Source organism: Hemiscyllium ocellatum, chromosome 2 (assembly GCF_020745735.1).
Source record: "Hemiscyllium ocellatum isolate sHemOce1 chromosome 2, sHemOce1.pat.X.cur, whole genome shotgun sequence".
Classification (NCBI taxonomy): Eukaryota; Metazoa; Chordata; class Chondrichthyes; order Orectolobiformes; family Hemiscylliidae; genus Hemiscyllium; species Hemiscyllium ocellatum.
In genome coordinates, this window is record NC_083402.1 from 184,230 (window position 1) to 199,965 (window position 15,736).

The 15,736-nt window shown below is 44.8% G+C and overlaps 1 protein-coding gene across 2 annotated transcripts in view; it reads right to left on the reverse strand.

Moving 5' to 3' along the window:
• Window positions 1–15,736, reverse strand: part of LOC132826318 (WD repeat-containing protein 70) — a 209,799-nt gene that overhangs the window by 158,180 nt on the left and 35,883 nt on the right. For both annotated transcript variants that reach the window (XM_060842153.1, XM_060842145.1), the window contains exons 3-4: window positions 6,919–7,002; window positions 4,558–4,636 (exon numbers count right to left, since the gene is read on the reverse strand). In XM_060842153.1, the coding sequence (XP_060698136.1) occupies window positions 4,558–4,636; window positions 6,919–7,002 (163 nt within the window). The remainder of the gene's footprint in view (window positions 1–4,557; window positions 4,637–6,918; window positions 7,003–15,736) is intronic.

Sequence of the window (15,736 nt, forward strand, 5' to 3'; positions counted from 1 at the left end):
ACAAATGGGCCAAATGATACATTGGCCTTTATTGCAAGGGAATTGGAATACAGACTAACAAAGACTTGATATAATTATATAAGGCTGCGTGTGCAATTTTAACCTCCATTTTTAAGGAAAATGCACTTGCATTTGAGGCTGTATGACAAGGGTTGACCAGATTGGGTCCTGGGATGACGTGGTTATCCAATGATGCTAAGAGGCTAAGTAAATTGGGTCAGGATTCTCTGGAGTTTAGATTAATGCGTGATGATCTTATAAAAATAAACAAAATTCTGAAGAGAAATCAAAGCAACATACTTTGGACGCTGGAAATTTTATGTAAAATCATAAAGTACTGGAAAATCTCAGAAGACCTGGTAGCATCATTAGAGAAAAAAAAGTTAACATTTTGAGTCCAATATGACTTTTTTTCTGGTGATTCTTCTGCTGCTGATAGAGCAAGTCAAATAAATTCTGAGTGTGCCCACAGCAAAAAAACAAAGGGAGTGCTAATAGTGGTAAAGGAATGAGAGAGAGATAAGTGTCACAAAAGGCGCATCAGTGATGCTAACAAGATACAGCCATGGGAACGTGAGGATGTAAGAAAATTGGAGTACAAAGATTACATACTTAACCGTCAGACTCAATCTTGACTATCAGAGGTTGAAAAATGCTGAAGCAAACAATGAAACAATAAGCGGACCAGCAAAGAATGAAACCTGAAAGCAACAACAACCCCAGATTCTACGGACTACCCAAAGTACACAAACCAGACATCCCACTCCGACCCATAGTATCACTACCAGGGACACCAGCATACAAACTGGCCAAAGAACTACAACAAAAACTGAAACACCTAGTCAGCGGATCCAAACACTCCATACAATCAACACAGGAATTCTTGGACATCATCAGGAATACACACATAGACAAAGAAGAAACCATGGTATCATTCGACGTGACGGCACTGTTCACATCAATTGACAAAACCCTAGCCAGAGAAACAATAGCCAACCTACTGGACATACATAACAGAACACAGGAGGCCGAACCTATCAACAAGGACGGCATACTTAAACTACTAGACCTGTGCCTCACCACACACTTTACATTCAACAATCAGATATACGAACAAATCAACGGAACACCCATGGGATCACCAATCTCGGGACTCATAGCAGAGGCAGTTATGCAAAGGTTAGAACATACAGCCATACCACAAATCCAACCCAAACTCTGGATCAGATACGTCGATGACACCTTTGTAATCATCAAAAACACAGAAATAGAAAAAACACACCGAATCATCAACGCCACACTCACAGGAATACGATTCACGAGAGAAGAGGAAAAGGATAGCCAACTCCCATTCCTAGACGTGTTAGTAAAGAGAACACCCAACGGAGAATTCACCACAAGGGTACACAGGAAACCAACACACACAGACCAAGTCCTAAACTATGAAAGTAACCACCCTAACACACACAAACGAAGCTGCATCAGGACACTATTCAAAAGAGCCACAACACACTGCAGTACACCAGAACTGCGAAAAGAGGAAGAGGAACACCTATACAAGGTATTCGCCAAAAACGGATACCCACGCAACTTTATCACCAGAGGCCTAAGAGATAGACCACGGAACGAGGACATGCCACAACCAAAAGGACTAGCCACTCTACCATACGTCAGGAGCGTCTCAGAACTGACAGCCAGACTACTCCGACCCTTAGGACTCATAACAGCACACAAGCCAACTTCCACACTCAGACAACTCACTAGAACAAAGGACCCAATAGCCAGCACGAGCCAAACCAACGTAGTTTACAAAATACCATGCAAGGACTGCACAAAACACTATATAGGACAAACAGGAAGACAGCTAACAATCCGCATCCATGAACATCAGCTAGCCACAAAACGACACGACCAGCTATCCCTAGTAGCCATACACTCAGACAACCAGGAACATGAATTTGACTGGGAAAACACTACCATCATAGGACAAGCCAGACAGAGAACAGCCAGGGAATTCCTAGAGGCATGGCATTCATCCACAAACTCCATTAACAGACACATAGACCTGGACCCCACATACAAACTACTACAGCTGAAACTGACACCCGGAAGCGGCAAGAACAAACCACTATAAATACCGGAAGAAACATCAAAGCAGCGCTTCACAGGAGGCTCCAATAGCACTGATGATGTTCCCTAGCCAGGAACGAAACGTTTGCAGCAAAAACTTCCAGCTCGGCGAACAGAACCACAACAAACAATGAAGCTAATAGCATACTGGCCTTCATTACAAGAGGATATGAGTAGTAACGCTGTCTTTAGGCAGTTAAACAGGGCCTTGGGGAGACCACACCTTGAATATTGTGTGCAGGTTCTGGTCTCCTACTCTGAGGAAGGACATTCTTGCTATTGAGGAAGACCAGCGAAGGTTCACCAGAATGATTCACAGGATAGCAGGACTGATGTATGAGGAAAGACTGGAAAAACTGGGGTTATACTCACTGGAAAGTAAAAGAATGAGGGGGCTCTCATAGAAACACATAAAATCCTGACAAACTAGATGCAGGAAGAATGTATTCCTGATGTAGTTTATTTAGCCTTCATTAAAACACAGGAGACTGGCAGCAAAACTAAGAGCCAATATGATCCATGGACATTTGGCAAATTGAATCCACAAAATACTGACTAGCAGGAAGCAGAGGGTAATAGTTGAATGGAGATTTTCGGACTAGTCGTCTGCGTCCTGGAGGATCCCACAGGAATCAGTACTTGGACCCTTGCTGTTGTGATTTATATAAATAATACAGACTTGAACATAGGAGGGTTTATCAGTAAGCTCACAGAAACAAAACCTGAAATTAATGGCGTGGTAAATACTGAGGAGGATAGCCTTGGCTGGTCAACAACAAATGGAATTCAATTTGGATAAATGTGAGGTGATACACTTAAGACAGGTCAAACAAGGCAAGGGAGTACACATGAATGGTCAGACCTCAGAAGGCACCAAGAATTAGAAGGACCTTGGTGTACAGGCACACTGGTCCCTGTAAAATATCAGGATAGGTGAAGAAAGTGGTTAAGGAGGCATATAGGATACTTGCCTTTATTAGCCGAGGCATAGAGTGTAGGAGAAGGGAAGTGCATACAAGTTTGGTTAGACCACAGCAATGGTAATGTGAGCAATTTTGGAATCCACATTATAAGAGAAATGTAACAGCACTGGAGAAGATGCAGAAGAGATTTACAAGATGTTGCTTCGGCTGGAGAGTTTCAGTTATGAGGAAATTTTGGATGGACTGGGATTCTCTTCATTGGAGAAGAGGAGATTAAGACAGGACACAATTGAAATGAACAAAATTATGTGGGGCTTGGATAGAGTAGACAGGAAGAAATTTGCACCCTTGATGGAGGGAATCAATGACCAAGGAGCATAGGTTGAAGCTAAGAGGAAGAAGATTTTTAAATCATTCACAGGATGACAGTGTTGCTGGCTAGACCAGCATTTATTGTACATCCCAGCGGGCAGTTAAATATCAACTACGTTACTGTGTGTTTAGAGTCATATACAGTCCAGACCAAGTACCAAAGACAATCTCTTTCTCGAAAGGACATGAATCAGCCAGATGTTTTTTTCCAACAATGGTTTCATGGTCAAGATTACACTCTTCATTCCAGATTTTTTTTTGTTGAAATCTAATTCCACCGTCTGCCATGGAGCAATTCAAACCTGGGTTCCCAAAGCATTACCTTGGTCTCTGGATTAACAGTCCAGTGATAATACCACAAGATCATCCCTCCCCATTTAGAGATGTGAGGGACAACATTTTAACCCAAAAGGTGGTGGGAATCTGAAATTCACTGCCTGCATGGGTGTTCGAGGCAGAATCCTTCATAATTTTGACGAAGTATTTAGATATGCAATTGTGATGTAAAGGCATACAAGGATTTAGGGGCAATTGCTGGAAAATGGGATTAGAATAATTAGGTTGTTGTTTTTGACTGGCATGGACATGATGAGATGGCCATTTTTTTATTCTGTAGGCCTCGATGACTCAAATGATAGGTTGTTCCTAGTTGAATTTATTCCACCTAAGTCACGTTACGACATCTGGTGCTCAACATCTCGAGTGTCACAACTTCAGACGATGTCCTGTACCCTCTATTTTTCTCACATCCCAACTCACCTCCAGCCATACCTTGTTGGCTTCATTCTAAACAAAATGAACCTTTTTTTCTCCTTTTCACAGCTAACACAAAACAAATTCATAAATTGCTGCAGCAGGTCTGGCAACGTCTTTGGAGAGAAATCAACACTTCAGATCCAGTAACCCTTCAACAGGCAGTTCTTGGTTTATTTCAATATTTACACCTGTTTCACACATCCATCTGAAGAACCACAGAATCCCCTCATGCAGGAAAAGGCTCCTCCCTTGCTCTTATGCCACACATGCAAATGTACACATACTTAACAAAGGTGTACATATGCCACTCCTCTGATACACAAACACATACACACAGTCTGCACAAACAGGGAGAACCCAGTTATTTGGCTGCTACCTGGTTGAATCTCCAGTGTGGCCTGACCTTCCAGCGCAGCTTGTTGGATCGGAGGGCCTCACCACACTTCTCTCCTCCTCTGTTGGCATAAAACATCAAATATTCAGCAAAAATAAAGAATAAGGAAAACCAAGTATCTTAATGACTGAGTTAAGACTCCAGGCTAACTGACTTGAAAACAGTGAATTTTGAGAAGATTTGTAGCTCAGATTGAGATTCTGGATATCAGTTTGCTCACTGAGCTGGAAGGTTCATTTTCAGACATTTCGTCACCATACAATGTAACATCATCAGTGAGCTTCCAGACAAAGCAACAGTGGTAAGGCTCACTTTCTATATACCTGTTTGGGTTTCCTTGGTTTGGTGATGTCATTTCTTGATTTTTTTTCTCAGGGGGTGGTAGATGGGATCTAACTCCATGTGTTTGTTGATAGAGTTCCGGTTGGAATTCTCGAGTGTGTCTTTGTTTGGCTTGTCCCAGGATGGATGGATTGTCCCAGTCGAAGTGGTGTCCTTCCTTATCCGTATGTGAGGATACTAGTGAGAGAGGGTCATGTCTTTTTGTGGCTAGTTGGTATTCATGTATCCTGGTGGCTAGTTTCCAGCTCAGTGAGCAAACCTACATCCTGACTTGAAAACATTTTGAAAGACTTGGAACACAGAACAGTATAGCACAACACAGGCCCTACGGCCCTTGATCCTGTGCCAACATTTTATCCTACTCTAAGATACTAACTACTCAAACTAACCTACATACCCTCTAGTTTACTATCATCCTGACGCATGACCTGAACCGCGTCCCTGGTGCTGTAAGGCAGCAGTGCTAACCACTGAGCCACCATGTATTTGGAAAGGCGAGGATTGATTAGGGATAGTCAACATGGCTTTGTGCATGGGAAATCATGTCTCACAAACTTGACTGAGTTTTTTGAGGAAGTAACAAACAGGATTGATGAGGGGAGAGCAGTGGATGTGATCTATATGGACTTCAGTTAGGCATTCGACAAGGCTCCCCATGGAAGATTGATTAGCAAGGTTAGATCTCAGAATACAGGGAGAACTAGCCATTTGGATACAGAACTGGCTCAAAGGTAGAAGACAGAGGGTGGTGGTGGAGGGTTGTTTTTCAGACTGCAGGTCTGTGACCAGTGAAGTGTCATAAGGATCGGTGCTGAGTCCTCTACTTTTTGTTATTTACATAAATAATTTGGATGCAAGCATAAGTACAGTTAGTAAGTTTGCAGATGACACCAACGTTGGAGGTATAGTGTACAGCGAAGAGGGTTACTTCAGATTACAAGATTTTGACCAGATGGGCCAATGGGCTGTGGAGTGGCAGATGGAGTTTAATTCAGAAAAATGTGAGATGCTGCATTTTGAGAAAGCAAATCTTCTCAGGACTTACACATTTAATGGTAAGATCCTAGGGAATGTTGCTGAACAAAAAGACCTTGGAGTGCAGGTTCATAGTTCCTCGAAAGTTGAGTCGCAGGTAGATAGGATAGTGAAGAAGGCATTTGCTATGCTTTCCTTTATTGGTCAGAGTATTGAGTACAGGGAGGTCATGTTGTGGCTGTACAGAATGTTGGCTAGGCCACTGTTGGAATATTGCACGCAATTCTGGTCTCCTTCCTATCGGAAAGATGTTGTGAAACTTGAAAGGGTTCATAAAAGATTTACAAGGATGTTGCCAGGGTTGGAGGATTTGAGCTATAGGGAGAGGATGTACAGGCTGGGGCTGTTTTCCCTGGAGCATCGGAGGCTGAGGGATGACCTTATAGAGGTTTACAAAATTATGAGGGGCATGTATAGGGTTAATAGGCAAACTCTTTTCCCTGGGGTTGGGGAGTCCAGAACTAGAGGGCATAGGTTTAGGGTGAGAGGGGAAAGATATAAAAGAGACCTAAGGGGTAAATCTTTCACACAGAGCGCGGTATGTGAATGGAATGAGTTTCCAAAGGAAGTGGTGGAGGCTGGTACAGTTGCAACATTTAAGAGGCATTTGGATGGATTATGAATGGGAAGGGTTTGGTGGGATAAGAGCCGGGTGCTGGCAGGTGAGACTAGGTTGGGTTGGGATAACTGGTGGGCATGGACAGGTTGGACCAAAGGGTCTGTTTCCATGCTGTACATCTCTATGACTCTATCCATGTGCTATCCAAGAGACACTTAAATGTCCCTAATATATCTGACTCGACTACCGCTGCTCGACTACCCATCACTATGTAAAGAACCAACCTCCGACATCTCCCCTAAACCTTAAAATTTATAGCCATTTCTGCCCTGGGAAAAAGTCCGACTATTTACTCTACCTCTCATTTGTAAACATGCCCTCAACACTGGCCGGAATCCTGGTCTTACCCAACACTTTTCTGCTCCTCTCAATTGCAGTCCGACGAGTTTGTTCAAATATCGCCTCCAAGTCAAAAGTTCTAGCTTTCTTTCCTGCGAAAAGAAAGTTTTGCTTATTTAATAACATTTTAACATAACACGTTCTAAAATAAAAACTGAAAGAACAGAGGATGCTCAAAATCAAACAAGAACAGAAATTGCTGGAAAGGGTCAACAGATACGGCAGCATCTGTGGAGAGAAATCAGAGTTAACGTTTTGGGTTCAGTGACCCTTCCTCAGAACTGAACGAAGGATCATTGAACACAAAACGTTAACTCTGACTTCTGTCCACATTTTCTATACTATTTTGTAATTCAATACTTTCTTGAATCACCGCAGTCCAGCTGCTGTAGGTTGACCCACAATGCTGCTTGGAAGACAGTTTCAGGATTTTGACACAGCAACACTGAAGGAATGGTGATATAATCCCCAAGTCAGGATGGGGACTGGCTTGGTGGGAAACTTGCATCTGCTGCCCTTGTTCTCCTCAATGGATGAGGTCATGGGTTTGCAAAGTGCTGTATCAGGATATTTGGTGAATTTCTTCAATGTGTCTTGTCGATGGTACATATTGCTGCTACTAATTGTCGGTGGTAGACAGACTACATTTTTGTGAATGAGGTGCCAATCAAGCAGACTTCTTTGTCCTGAATGGTATCAAGCTTCTCAAGTGTTGCTGGAGTTGCACCCATTCAAGCAAGTGGTGATGATGCTGATCCTTTAAAAAGGGTATGTTGTCCTTCGTTTTTGTTTAAAAACGGAGAGACTGTAAATGACACAGACTGCGAAAAATCTAAGTTGAAGAGTTTTAGGCCCAACTTGACTATAGCTAACAGTTACTGCCTCAGGCACAAGGCTTTCAAGTTTTTTTAAAAAATCACTTGGACAATAAATGGAGTGGCCAGTTCCCTCAGCTCAGCTTTTCTCTGGTTTCACTATTCACTGAAAGCAGTCACAGTTTGAAGCTGCTGGACCCAAAGAAGCAAGTCCATGGTGGTACTCGTTATCGGACTTCTCTCCTATAAGATGCTGTGTTTAATTTTACCTTTTGTGCCAAGGGGTGTTTATGGGGATTGTTGCAAGTATTGGGAACAGCATCACAAATTGGGAAAATCCTTGGGTTTTGGGATAGGTTAAGTTATTCTGTATTCTGTTCTCTTTTGTTTGTATTTCATTCGGTAATCTTGTAAATAAATTTTGTTTTGTTTAAAACTATGTGGTTTGACCAGCAGCATCATTCCTGGAATATCCACTTTACACCTGCTTAAAACAACAAGCAAAGGTAAGTTCTGGGCCAGTTTCTTGAAAAGTCTTAAGGGGGTCTGGCCTGGTCCATAGCACTCCTGACTTGAACCTTCAAACTGGTGGTGAAGTTCCAGTTGTCGCTGGCGACCACATGCTGAATCTACTGGCTAATCCATATTCTGGAACTGGAGCTGCTGGTGAATTCTCAGCTGAGCATGCCATGGATAGCATGTTCAGTGAGGTGAGCAAGCTGCAGGTGATGACTAAATTTGCTGGAAAATCCATGGGTGATGACTCGGCAGAGTGGAGGAAGTCAGGTACTGGCTATTGTAGGTACTGGAATGTCTCGTTTTTAAATAAAGCTGTTTGTGGACATTAAAAGCGACATTGGCCAACTGAAAAGCATTTTAGGAAAAATGCCTAAATGAATGGCATGCTGGCAAGGAAACCCAGACAGTAAGCCAAGAAGCTTGCAGAATTCACTGTCAAATTCAATCAGGCTAGATAGTTATGCAAGCCATTCACTTGACTGGCGATACTGATCAGGTTTTGGTTTAGTGGTGCTGGAAGAGCACAGCAGTTCAGGCAGCATCCGAGGAGCAGCAAAATCGACGTTTCGGGTATAAGCCCTTCATCAGGAATAAAGGCAGAGAGCCTGAAGCGTGGAGAGATAAGCTAGAGGAGGGTGGGGTGGAGAGAAAGTAGCATGGATTACAATAGGTGAGTTGGGGAGGGGATGACGGTAATAGGTCAGGGAGGAGGGTAGAGTGGATAGGTGGAAAAGGAGATAGTCAGGTAGGACAAGTCATGGGACAGTGCTGAGCTGGAAGGTTGGAACTGGGGTGAGGTGGGGGAAGGGGAAATGAGGAAACTGTTGAAGTCCACATTGATGCCCTGGGGTTGAAGTGTTCCAAGGCGGAAGATGAGGCGTTCTTCCTCCAGGCGTCTGGTGGTGAGGGACCGGCGGTGAAGGAAGCCCAGGACCTCCATGTCCTCGGCAGAGTGGAGGGGGAGTTGAAATGTTGGGCCACGGGGCGGTGTGGTTGATTGGTGCGTGTGTCCCGGAGATGTTCCCTAAAGCGCTCTGCTAGGAGGCTCCCAGTCTCCCCAATGTAGAGGTGACCGCATCGGGAGCAACGGATACAATAAATGATATTAGTGGATGTGCAGGTAAAACTTTGATGGATGTGGAAGGCTCCTTTAGGGCCTTGGATGGAGATGAAGGAGGTGGTGTGGGCACAGGTTTTGCTGTTCCTGCGGTGGCAGGGGAAAGTGCCAGGATGGGAGGGTGGGTTGTAGGGGGGGCGTGGACCTGACCAGGTAGTCACAGAGGGAACTGTCTTTGTGGAAGGCGGAAAGGGGTGGGGAGGGAAATATATCCCTGGCGGTGGAGTCTTTTTGGAGATGGCAGAAATGTCGGCAGATGATTTGCTGGTTGCTGGATGTTCCAGGATTTAGAGCATTTAAAAAGAATAGGGAAGGGGAGAAAAGAGGAGGGGGTGTAGCACTGCTGACCAGAGAGGGTATCACAGCTACACAAGTTACCATTGTTGAGGAAGATCTGCCTACCGAGTCAGTATGGGTGGAAATTAGGAATAAGTGAGGTCTGCAGATGCTGGAGATCAGAACTGAAAATGTGTTGCTGAAAAAGCGCAGTAGGTCAGGCAGCGTCCAAGAAGGAGAGTTGACGTTTCAGGCATGAACCCTTCTTGAGGAATGAGGAAAGTGTGTCCAGCAGACGAAGATAAAAGGTAGGGAGGAGGGACTTGGGGGAGGGGCAATGGAGATGTGATAGGTGGAAGGAGGTCAAGGTGAGGGTGATAGGCCAGAGTGAGGGGTGGGGGCGGAGAGGTCAGGAGGAAGATTGCAGGTGAGGAAGGCGGTGCTGAGTTCGAGGGTTTGACTGAGACAAGATGGGGGGAGGGGAAATGAGGAAACTGGAGAAATCTAGGTTCATCCCTTGTGGTTGGAGGGTTCCTAGGCGGAAGATGAGGTGCTCTTCCTCCAGCCGTCATGTTGCTATGGTCTGGCGATGGAGGAGTCCAAGGACCTGCATGTCCTTGGCGGAGTGGGAGGGAGAGTTGAAGTGTTGAGTCACGGGGTGGTTGGGTTGGTCGCCAGACCCGGACTAGATTTGTCCTCGGCTGCTTTGGGAAATGAGAAATGCAATTGCTTCGCCACTTGCGAAGATCTTTTCATCCTCGCTCTCCACTGGAGTCGTACCTGAGGACTGGAGAGAGGCGAATGTAATTCATCTCTTCAAGAAAGGAAATAGGGAAATCCCTGGCAATTACAGACCAGTCAGTCTCACATCTGTCGTCTGAAAGGTGTTAGAAAGCATTCTGAGGGATCGGATTTATGACCATCTGGAAGAGCATGGCTTGATTAAATGCAGTCAACATGGATTTGTGAGGGACAGGCCATGCCTCACAAATCTTATCGAGTTCTTTGAGGATGTGACTAGAAAAGTTGATGAGGGGTGAGCTGTGGATGTGTATATGGACTTCAGCAAGCCATGTGATAAGGGTCCCCATGGTAGGCTCATTCAGAAGGTCAGGAGGGATGGGATTCAGGGGAACATAGCTGTCTGGATACAGAATTGGCTGGCTAACCAACAGAAGACAGCGAGTGGTAGTAGAAGGAAAATATTCTGCCTGGAGGTCTGTGGTGAGTGGTGTTCCACAGGGCTCTGTCCTTGGACCTCTATTGGTTGTCATTTTTATTAATGACTTGGATGAGAGGATTGAAGGATGGGTCAGCAAGTTTGCAGATGATACAAAGGTTGGACGTGTCGTTGACAGCATAGAGGGCTGTTGTAGGCTGCAGCAGGACATTGACAGGGTGCAGAGGTGGGCTGAGAGGTGACAGATGGAGTTCAACCTGGATAAATGCGAGGTGATGCATTTTGGAAGGTCGAATTTGAAAGCGGAGTACAGGATTAAGGATAGGATTCTTAGCAGTATGGAGGAACAGAGGGATCTTGGGGTGCAGGTACATAGATCCCTTAAAATGGCCACCCAAGTGGACAGGGTTGTTAAGAAAGCATATGGTGTTTTGGCTTTCATTAACGGGGGTATTGAGTTTAAGAGTTGTGAGATCTTGTTGCAGCTCTACAAAACTTCGGTTAGACCGCACTTGGAATACTGCGTCCAGTTCTGGTTGCCCTACTATAAGAAAGATGTGGATGCTTTGGAGAGGGTTCAGAGGAGGTTTACCAGGATGCTGCCTGAACTGGAGGGCTTATCTTATGAGGAGAGGTTGACTGAGGTCAGACTTTTTTCATTGGAGAAAAGGAGGAGAAGAGGGGACCTAATTGAGGTATACAAGATAATGAGAGGCATAAATAGAGTCCATAGCCAGAAACTATTTCCCAGGGCAGAAATGACTAACACAAGGGGTCATAGTTTTAAGCTGGTTGGAGGAAAGTATAGAGGGGATGTCAGAGGCGGGTTCTTTACACAGAGAATTGTGAGAGCATGGAATGCGTTGCCAGCAGCAGTTGGTGACATTTAATAGACTCCTGGACATGCATATGGTCACAGAAATGTGAGGGTGCATACATGAGGATCAGTGGTCGGCACAACATCGTGGGCTAAAGGGCCTGTTCTGTGCTGTACATGTTCTATGTGGTTTATGCGAAGGTTGGTAGGGTGGAAGGTGAGCACCAGGGGCGTTCTGTCCTTGTTACAGTTGGAGGGGTGGGCTCTGAGGGCAGAGGTGCGGGATGTGGACGAGATGCGTTGGAGGGCATCTTTAACCACGTGGGAAGGGAAATTGTGGTCTCTAAAGAAGGAGGCCATCTGGTGTGTTCTGTGGTGGTACTGGTCCTCCTGGGAGCAGATACAGCGGTGGCGGAGGAATTGGGAATACGGGATGGCATTTTTGCAAGAGGTAGGGTGGGAGGAGGTGTAATCCAGGTAGCTGTGTGAGTCGGTGGGTTTGTAAAAAAATATCAGCATCAAGTCGGTCGTCATTAATGGAGATGGAGAGGTCCAGGAAGGAAAGGGAGGTGTCAGAGATGGTCCAGGTAAATTTAAGGTCAGGGTGGAATGTGTTGGCGAAGTTGATGAATTGCTCAACCTCCTCGTGGGAGCATGAGGTGGTGCCAATGCAGTCATCAATGTCGCGGAGGAAGAGGTGGGGAGTGGTGCCGGTGTAATTACAGAAGATCAACTGTTCTATGTAGCCAACAAAGAGACTGGCATAGCTGGGGCCCATACATGTGCCCATGGCTACCCCTTTGGTCTGGAGGAAGTGGGAGGATTCGAAGGAGAAATTGTTAAGGGTGAGGACCAGTTCGGCCAAACGAATGAGAGTATTGGCGGAAGGGTACTGTTGGGGACGTCGGGAGAGGAAAAAACGGAGGGCTTGGAGGCCCTGGTCATGGCGGATGGAGGTGTAGAGTGATTGGATATCCATGATGAAGATGAGGCGTTGGGGGCCAGGGAAACTGAAGTCTTGGAGGAGGTGGAGGGTGTGGGTGGTGTCTCGAACGTATGTGGGGAGTTCCTGGACCCCTTCCCCCACCTCACCCTAGTTCCAAACTTCCAGCTCAGCACTGTCCCCATGACTTGTCCGGACTTGTCCTACCTGCCTATCTTCTTTTTCACCTATCCACTCCACCCTCCTCCCTGACCTATCACCTTCATCCCCTCCCCCACTCATCTATTGTAGTCCATGCTCCTTTCTCCCCACTCCCACCCTCCTCTAGCTTATGTCTCCACGCTTCAGGCTCTCTGCCTTTATTCCTGATAAAGGGCTTTTGCCCAAAACGTCGATTTTGCTGCTCCTCGGATGCTGCCTGAACTGCTGTGCTCTTCCAGCACCATTAATCCAAAATCTGGTTTCCAGCATCTGCAGTCATTGTTTTTAGCTATACTGAACAGGTGCTGATAAAACAATTCTGTGAGGTTTCAGCTGGAACAATAGATCAGAGTTTCGATACAACTGCTTTTGAGACAGCCCGGCACCTCAGGTTACCTTTTGTACACCTTTTCACGGTACAAGAACTCATTTATGTGGAGTAATTGAATTATGTTAATTCCCTTCTGAGGAAAGGTGACTGGACCCGAAACATTTATTCTGATTTCTACTTACAGATCCTGCCAGACTTGCTGAGTTTTTCCAGTAACTTCTGTTTATGTTAATTACATTGCTGCATCAAACTGCTGTAACTATATAGGAGGAATCTGCATGTTGATTAGCATGCCAACATAGAAAACTATCATAAGTCATTGTGCTTGGGGATGACCAGGAGAACTGGAGTTAAATGGGCCACTCAAATCAGAGGGACGACAATGTCAGCACAAGAAGCAGGATCCCTGGAAATGAGAAGAACAATCTTAACCTCAGTTTGGCCAGCTTTAATCAGGATAGTATGAATTTCTTTACAATCTTGCACTTTTGAGGTAGATTTTAACCCTGTGTATGAACACTGTAATTTAAGAACTGGAAGGTTACTCTAGAAATTCGAGTCAAAAATGGACTTCATAGAATTGCAAGTTTATGTCTTGTGTTTCAACAATGGTAAATCACATCTCATCATTAGTGCAAAACAAGTCCCAGCAAGCAAGCACATAAATCAGAGACACACTTGGACTATCCCCCTTTCAAACAGACATTCTGTTTCACATATTAAATGGAAAACAAATTCCTGCAGATACTGGAAATAAGAAACAAAAAGTCCACATTTGACATGTGGGAGTTGTTTAAAGCCCTACAAATCAGAGTTTAGGACTGACATGTTCCAGTCAGGAGGAATGACAAGGATGACAAGGTAAGGGACCCCTGGATAACAAGGGAGGTTGTGAATTTAGTCAAAAAATACAAAGAAGCATACATAAGGTTTTGTAAGCAAAAATCAGACAGGTCTATGAAGAATATAAAGAAAGAAGTATTTTGAGAAGGTGACCAAGCATGTAGATGAGGGTAGGACAGTTGACGTGGTGTACATGGACTTCAGTGAAGCCTTTGATAAGGTTCCACACTGTAGGCTGTAGGAGATAATGCAGAGGCATGGAATTGAGGGTAATTTGGCAGTTTGGATTAGGAACTGGCTTCCTGTAAGAAGGCAGCAAGTGGTGGTTGATGGAAAATATTCAGCCTGGAGTCCGGTTACTAATGGTGTGCCACAAGGGTCTGTTTTGGGATCATTGCTGTTTGTCAGTTTTATAAATGACTTAGACGCAGGGATAGGTGGATGGATTAGTAAGTTTGCAGACAGCATTAAAGCCGGTGGAGGAGTGGACAGCGTGGAAGAATGTTGCAGGCTGTAGGGGGACTTGAATAAACTGCAGAAATGGGCTGAGAGGTGTAATTGGAATTCAATGCAGCTAAATGTGAGGTGATGCACTTTGGGAAGAATAACAGGAAGGCAGAGTACTGGGTCAATGGAAAGATTCTTGATAGTGTGGATGTGCAGAGGGATCTTGGTGTCCATGTACAAAGATTCCTGAAAGTTGCCACCCAGATGGATAGTGCTGTTAAGAAGGCACATTGTGTGTTAGGTTTTATTGGTAGAGGAATTGAGTTCCGGAGCCATAATGTCATGCTGCAACTATACACAATGCTTGTCCAGCCGCACTTGGAATATTGTGTACAGCTCTGGTTGTCCCATTATAGGAAGGATGTGGAAGCATTGGAAAAGGTGCAGGGTAGATTTACCAGGATGTTGCCTGGTCTGGAGGGAAGTTCTTATGAGGAAAGGCTGAGAGACTTGGGTCTTTTCTCATTGGAAAGAAGAAGGCTAAGAGGGGATTTGATAGAGACATACAAGATGATCAGAGGATTAGATAGCGTAGACAGTGAAAGTCTTTTTCCTAGGATGATGACGTCAGCTTGTACGAGGGAGTGTAGCTACAAATTGAGGGGTGGTAGATTTAAGACAGATGTCAGAGGCAGGTTCTTTATGCAGAGAGTGGTAAGGGCGTGGTATGCCCCTAGGTAAAAGTGAGGACTGCAGATGCTGGAAACCAGAGTTTAGATCAGTATAGTGTTGGAAACACAGCAAGTCAGGCAGCATCCGAGGAGCAGGAAAATCGACATTTTGGGCAAAAGCCCTTCATCAGGAATTCGTGATGAAGAGCTTTTGCCCGAAATGTCGATTTTCCTGCTCCATGGATTGTCCTGCCTGCCAATGTAGTTAACTCAGCCACATTAGGGAGATTTAAACCATCCTTGGATAAGCACATGGATGATGGGGTAGTGTAGGGGGATGAGCTGAGAATAGTTCACAGGTTGGTGCAACATAGAGGGCTGAATGGCCTGTTCTGTGCTGTATTGTTCTACGTTCTATGAAAACAAGAAAGAATTCAAGCAGAGAATTAGGAGAGCAACAAAGTGTCATAAAATGACATTGGCAAGTAGGGTTAAAGAGAATCCCAAGGCATTCTACACATACGTTAAAAACAAGAGGATAACTTGGGAGAAGGTAGGACCACTTAAAAATAAAGGAGGGAATTGTGCTTGGAGTCAGAGGATGTACGCAAAACCTTAAATGAATACATTGTGTCATTATTCACCCAAGAGAAGGATATGGAGAAA